This window comes from Sinocyclocheilus rhinocerous, unplaced genomic scaffold, assembly GCF_001515625.1.
Source record: "Sinocyclocheilus rhinocerous isolate Xijiao unplaced genomic scaffold, SAMN03320098_v1.1 scaffold9868, whole genome shotgun sequence".
NCBI classification, from domain to species: Eukaryota; Metazoa; Chordata; class Actinopteri; order Cypriniformes; family Cyprinidae; genus Sinocyclocheilus; species Sinocyclocheilus rhinocerous.
The window spans coordinates 68900-75208 of NW_015636525.1; the positions used below are offsets into that span (position 1 = coordinate 68900).

Sequence of the window (6309 nt, forward strand, 5' to 3'; positions counted from 1 at the left end):
TAAAGCCAAAATAAATTTACATTAGAACAAACAAAAAAAAAAAAATGAATTTGAATAAGTTGAATTTAAATAAGAAAAGCCCAAATGCAATATATGTTTAGTTTGTATAGTGATATACACTATCACACACATAAAACCGTATATCAAATACGTGAGTAAAACTTGAGCTTCACTAATACGCAATTACTCCAGTAACACTGCTACAACTTGATTCTTAAACAAATGCGTTGTAGTGTCACCTCGTCGGTTTTAAGATTTCATTACGCTCGTTTAACGTCAATTATTAAGCCAACAAAACTTCATTGCTCAACTTGACTCCATTAATGTTTGAACCATAACTAAAATATTAACAATAGACGCTCTTACAGTGATAAGATGGGTGGCTCTTAAAAGAGCCTTTGTGTGTGAGCGCTGGAGCGGAGCTCTACTTGGAGCTGGTGTACTTGGTGACGGCCTTGGTGCCCTCAGACACGGCGTGTTTGGCCAGCTCCCCGGGCAGCAGCAGACGCACGGCGGTCTGGATCTCTCGGGAAGTGATGGTGGAGCGCTTGTTGTAGTGAGCGAGACGAGACGCTTCACCGGCGATGCGCTCGAAGATGTCGTTGACGAAAGAGTTCATGATGCCCATCGCCTTCGAAGAGATCCCGGTGCCAAGATGAACCTGCTTCAGCACTTTGTAGACGTAGATGGCGTAGCTCTCCTTCCTGGTCTTTCTGCGCTTCTTTCCTCCCTTCGCGGCGGTCTTCGTGACAGCCTTTTTGGAGCCTTTCTTAGGCGCGGACTTTGCTGGTTCAGGCATGATTCTGCTGCGTGACTAAAACCTCACGAGTCGATGACTAGCACGAGCGAGACAGAGCCATTTATTGACTAATCTATGCTAATTACCAAAGAGATATGGAAGCTTCTGATTGCGTGTTTTCACAGACTAAACCCATAAACCCGTGTGTGATTGGAAAACTCGAAGTATCACGAGCGGAAGGAGGGCCAATCACAGGCGGTGAAATTATAGCCCCGCCCACCGCTCCGTGTTTGAGCGATACCAGCCCACGTGACTGTTTCCTTTGTTTCAATTCCCGCTCATTTTGTTAGTTATATTCTATACAAGAAAACAAATCCGTCTCGAATATCACACAGGATCAATATCATACAGTATAATTTTTAAAAACCTCTAGTTAAACCCATTGAGAGAATCTGGAGAAAGGAGAGCTTTAACGATTAGACACGTTATTCTCCTCTGCTGTCCTGCTAATCTCTCTTCTGCTCAAATTTAAGTATCTTTGCCATCTGATTGTTTTCTCTTTATTGTATAAATCACTTAAATTCAAATTAAATGCCAAACAAGCAAATAAAAATGCCATGTAAGACAAAAATAAACACGCTCTCATTGTGTGCGCCTCTGACAGTAATATATAACATTATACTATATAATCAAAAATACATTTTTAAAAACAATGGAATAAAATGGAAAACGTATTTCAATATAATTTTCATAAGTAGAAATTTAGGGTTCAGGACAACCACCTCGCAATTGAAAGCACCCACAAATGATGATAGTGTTGTGGGTTTCAATAAGTAATAAAATGATATTTGTAAACATCTAAGATTTGAATACTTAAATGCATTTCAAATGTGTTTCCACCAATTCTGTAGAATGGCCCTTATATAGTTGCACTTGACTGATATTCACAAGCATTTTGGGAGTAAGTTCATTGCATTTATTTTAATCAGTATGTCATTGAGAAACAAATAAATGATTAAAAGTGGCGTATTCATGTTGTCTTCCCCAGTGCGTGTCCTTTATAATAACAGAATTAAAGCTTCATAAAAAGCAAAAGGAAAGACACAAGACCAATTCATTAAACTTGTGAGCACGACTGTGCTTGCTATTGATTATATGGCGCATTACAGTGGAAACTCTCGTTCAGTGTGATTGTGGTGGCTCCTAAAAGAGCCTTTGGGGTGGACTGCGGCTGCTGCAGCGCGGGTTTAAGCGCGCTCTCCGCGGATGCGGCGGGCCAGCTGGATGTCTTTGGGCATGATGGTGACTCTCTTGGCGTGGATGGCGCACAGGTTGGTGTCCTCAAACAGACCGACCAAATAAGCCTCGCTGGCCTCCTGCAGGGCCATGACAGCGGAGCTCTGGAAGCGCAGGTCCGTCTTGAAATCCTGAGCGATTTCTCGCACCAGACGCTGGAAAGGCAGTTTGCGGATCAGCAGCTCGGTGGACTTCTGATAGCGGCGGATCTCTCGGAGAGCCACGGTCCCGGGCCTGTAACGATGGGGCTTCTTGACGCCGCCGGTGGCTGGGGCGCTCTTCCGGGCGGCTTTAGTAGCGAGCTGCTTCCTCGGGGCTTTGCCGCCGGTGGACTTACGAGCGGTCTGCTTGGTTCTTGCCATGACTGCAGTCTTATTTCTTTCAGGCTTCGAGCGGTGTAAGTAACAATCTCTGCAACACAGCTGCTTTTAAAGCGTCTCAGGATGGCGTCAGAGTGCAGGAGCTTGTGATTGGCTGATGTGTGACGTCTGCGCATGACTGCCAGCCAATGACTGCGCGACTCCTGTTTTCAAACGGGGAACGGTTTGTGTCTCCCGCTTAAAATGCTTGATTCTGTTTATTACTTTACGCATCAAACAAACACTACACTAACAAGTTATAGACTTCATACTCGCGTTTATTAATTAATTCTTAACTATTCATTAATCAGATGTCATCAAAATTACATTAACATTTGTATAAAATTAATACAACTGGGCAAGGATAATTATCTTAGTTATCTCACAGATGTTATAATGCATAAACGTATAATTCAGTACTCTTAGGTGTTTATGCCACATGAAGCAATAATAGATACGTACACCGTACACATATTAATAATAATAATAATTCATTACATTTTATATAGCGCTTTTCTAGGCACTCAAAGCGCTTTACATTGTCAGGGATTATCTCCTCATCCACCACCAGTGTGCAGCATCCACCTGGATGATGTGACGGCAGCCATAGTGCGCCAGAATGCTCACCACACACCAGTTTATTGGTGGAGAGGAGACAGAGTGATGAAGCCAATCAGTAGATATGGGGATTGTTAGGAGGCCATGATGATCAGAGGCCAATGGGCAAATTTGGCCAGGATGCCGAGGTCACACCTCTACTCTTTTCGAAAGACATCCTGGGATTTTTAATGACCACAGAGAGTCAGGACCTCTATATTGTAATAGAATTGTTCTTCTTAAATCAAGAACATGGTCAGAGACAGTCTTTTAATTTTGCATTCTTGCAAGAAGGTCAGACAATACAGCAGTGAGCTCCACCATATGTGTGACAAAAGCAAGTGAGCATGCATCTCTACTTTTATACCTTTTAGCCAATGGTCGTCTCTCTAATATCATATATACCTAATGCGTGATAAACACTTGATATGTCTCATTCCTCAGGTAGCATCTTCCCGAAATTCAAGATAGTATCCTGTTTTTCCTCAACAAGCAGGTCATGGTGACATCTCTGCTCAGACCCAGCAGGCCTCTCATGTGAACTCATACAGCATTTGAATTGTTCCCTCACAACATACTTCTGTTTTTTACTTAGTTGCATACCGTTATACAATATACAAATTTACCGATCTTGGTGCGCATTAGTTTAATCTTAATTTACTTTTTTTCCCCTATTGTATGCATGTATGATTATATGTACCCAGAGCTACTGGAGACCACGAAAAAAAAAGTCCTTGTGTTTTTGCTTACACTTGGCAAATAAAGATCATTCTGAATCGCAAGATAGTGGCCATCATGAATGTTCATGATTGCAATTGTAGGATTTAGTTGATATAATGCATATTTGGCTGCATACATTTATGGCATGTCATTATTTTCATGTTAAACAGAAAAGCACTCTCCAATAGATAACATGGGTGGCTCTTAAAAGAGCCTTTTTGTTTCAGAAACAGACTAGAATCTGTTTACTTGGCTTTGGCGGGTTTCTCGCTCTTCTTGGGCAGCAGCACGGCCTGGATGTTGGGCAGCACGCCGCCCTGAGCGATGGTCACTCGGCCCAGGAGTTTGTTCAGCTCCTCATCATTGCGCACCGCCAGCTGCAGGTGACGGGGAATGATGCGGGTCTTCTTGTTGTCTCTGGCGGCGTTTCCAGCCAACTCCAGGATCTCAGCGGTGAGATACTCGAGCACAGCCGCCAGATAGACCGGAGCTCCGGCACCGACGCGCTCTGCGTAGTTACCTTTGCGGAGAAGCCTGTGAACACGACCGACGGGGAACTGCAGCCCTGCTCTGGAGGAGCGAGTCTTGGCCTTCGCTCTCGCCTTGCCACCGGTTTTGCCTCGTCCACTCATTATTGGCTACGAAATACCTACGTTTGTATTAGAGAAATAATGAACTAATGAGCTCCGCTCTACTGTATTTAAAAGAGCGTGCGAGTCGCCCATTGGTTTAGAGTCTGTAAGATTTCAAACCAATCACTGAACTTCCCTCCAACACCGACCGCCGAAGCCACGCCATTCAAGATAGTATCCTGTTTTTCCTCAACAAGCAGGTCATGGTGACATCTCTGCTCAGACCCAGCAGGCCTCTCATGTGAACTCATACAGCATTTGAATTGTTCCCTCACAACATACTTCTGTTTTTTACTTAGTTGCATACCGTTATACAATATACAAATTTACCGATCTTGGTGCGCATTAGTTTAATCTTAATTTACTTTTTTTCCCCTATTGTATGCATGTATGATTATATGTACCCAGAGCTACTGGAGACCACGAAAAAAAAAGTCCTTGTGTTTTTGCTTACACTTGGCAAATAAAGATCATTCTGAATCGCAAGATAGTGGCCATCATGAATGTTCATGATTGCAATTGTAGGATTTAGTTGATATAATGCATATTTGGCTGCATACATTTATGGCATGTCATTATTTTCATGTTAAACAGAAAAGCACTCTCCAATAGATAACATGGGTGGCTCTTAAAAGAGCCTTTTTGTTTCAGAAACAGACTAGAATCTGTTTACTTGGCTTTGGCGGGTTTCTCGCTCTTCTTGGGCAGCAGCACGGCCTGGATGTTGGGCAGCACGCCGCCCTGAGCGATGGTCACTCGGCCCAGGAGTTTGTTCAGCTCCTCATCATTGCGCACCGCCAGCTGCAGGTGACGGGGAATGATGCGGGTCTTCTTGTTGTCTCTGGCGGCGTTTCCAGCCAACTCCAGGATCTCAGCGGTGAGATACTCGAGCACAGCCGCCAGATAGACCGGAGCTCCGGCACCGACGCGCTCTGCGTAGTTACCTTTGCGGAGAAGCCTGTGAACACGACCGACGGGGAACTGCAGCCCTGCTCTGGAGGAGCGAGTCTTGGCCTTCGCTCTCGCCTTGCCACCAGTTTTGCCTCTTCCACTCATTGTTGGTTGTAAAAAAAAAAAAATTTATATTTATAATGAAGAAATAAATCCGTGAGCTCCGCTCTACTGATTTTAAAAGAGCGTGCGAGTCGCCCATTGGTTTAGAGCCTGTAAGATTTCAAACCAATCACTGAACTTCCCTCCAACACCCACCGCCGAAGCCACGCCTCCAAAGCTGGCGGTCTGATTGTGCAGCGTTAAAGGAACACTCCACTATTTCTGAAGATAGGCTCAATTTCTAACTCCCCTAGAGTTAAACAGTTGAGTTTTACCGTTTTCAAAACCATTCAGCTGATCTCCGGGTCTGGCGGTAGCACTTTTAGCTGTAGCTTAGCATAGATCATTGAATCTGATTAGACAGTTAGCATCTCGCTCAAAAATAACTAAAGAGGTTTTATATTTTTTCTACAATAGAAAAAACAAAATGCTAAAATTATTTCAATATAATTTTCCTAAGTTGAAATTTAGGGGTTATGGTTCAGGACAACCACCTCCCAATTGAAAGTACCCAATAAACTCTGCTCCTTTTGCTCCTTTTTTCGTCTCCTGCTTCTGCTCTTCGCTGGCTTTGCTCAGTCAGACTTGCTGTTAACAGGTTTAACAGGTTTGACAAGACTTGCTGTTAAGGGGTTTTAGGTATTAGATTAGTCTGCTGACTAGTTCTGTTACCAGACACAACAGATATTTTCTGATAGGATCTGGATCTTAATTATCTGGCATGGAGGCATCCTTCAGATCATCAGGATCTTTGATGAACGTTTGTTTCCAGAAGCTTTACTTTCACTGTTCATGTTATATTATATATTATTATGGCAAATATGGCAAAGATTTCTATGAATTCATATAAACTTATTCATAACTCTCCGACCTGAGTTTTTATTATTATTATTATTATTATGATTATTATTAC

At 43.1% G+C, this 6309-nt stretch overlaps 5 protein-coding genes across 6 annotated transcripts in view; all 5 read right to left on the reverse strand.

Moving 5' to 3' along the window:
* Positions 1 to 340: 340 nt before the first annotated feature.
* Positions 341 to 845, reverse strand: LOC107747773 (histone H2B 1/2-like). Its single transcript, XM_016562360.1, has one exon. The coding sequence runs from the start codon at positions 797 to 799 to the stop codon at positions 425 to 427; it is 375 nt and encodes a 124-aa protein (XP_016417846.1). The 5' UTR covers positions 800 to 845; the 3' UTR covers positions 341 to 424.
* Positions 846 to 1526: 681 nt separating this feature from the next.
* Positions 1527 to 2448, reverse strand: LOC107747769 (histone H3). The gene has a single exon (XM_016562358.1). It carries the CDS (start codon positions 2395 to 2397, stop codon positions 1987 to 1989), a length of 411 nt encoding a protein of 136 aa, XP_016417844.1. The 5' UTR covers positions 2398 to 2448; the 3' UTR covers positions 1527 to 1986.
* Positions 2449 to 3882: 1434 nt separating this feature from the next.
* Positions 3883 to 6309, reverse strand: part of LOC107747777 (histone H2A-like) — a 3566-nt gene continuing 1139 nt past the window's right edge. Inside the window, exons 1-2 of one of the 2 annotated variants that reach the window (XM_016562365.1) lie at positions 4659 to 4664; positions 3883 to 4349 (exon numbers count right to left, since the gene is read on the reverse strand). In XM_016562365.1, coding sequence (XP_016417851.1) covers positions 3957 to 4343 — 387 coding nt within the window. In that variant the 5' untranslated portion in view covers positions 4344 to 4349; positions 4659 to 4664 and the 3' untranslated portion in view covers positions 3883 to 3956. Of the gene's footprint in view, positions 4350 to 4658; positions 4665 to 6309 lie in introns of those variants that run through there. The other variant, XM_016562366.1, reaches the window with a different exon arrangement.
* LOC107747776 (histone H2A-like) overlaps positions 3931 to 6309 on the reverse strand; it is a 3095-nt gene continuing 716 nt past the window's right edge. The window contains exon 2 of the mRNA XM_016562364.1: positions 3931 to 3953. The gene's annotated coding sequence lies outside the window, so the exon portion shown is untranslated. The remainder of the gene's footprint in view (positions 3954 to 6309) is intronic.
* LOC107747778 (histone H2A-like) lies at positions 4916 to 5420 on the reverse strand. The gene has a single exon (XM_016562367.1). The coding sequence runs from the start codon at positions 5397 to 5399 to the stop codon at positions 5013 to 5015; it is 387 nt and encodes a 128-aa protein (XP_016417853.1). The 5' UTR covers positions 5400 to 5420; the 3' UTR covers positions 4916 to 5012.

Coding starts and splice junctions, on each gene's coding strand:
- LOC107747773 (XM_016562360.1), bottom strand. CDS start 799: ATGCCTGAACCAGCAAAGTCCGCGCCTAAGAAAGGCTCCAAAAAGGCT.
- LOC107747769 (XM_016562358.1), bottom strand. CDS start 2,397: ATGGCAAGAACCAAGCAGACCGCTCGTAAGTCCACCGGCGGCAAAGCC.
- LOC107747778 (XM_016562367.1), bottom strand. CDS start 5,399: ATGAGTGGAAGAGGCAAAACTGGTGGCAAGGCGAGAGCGAAGGCCAAG.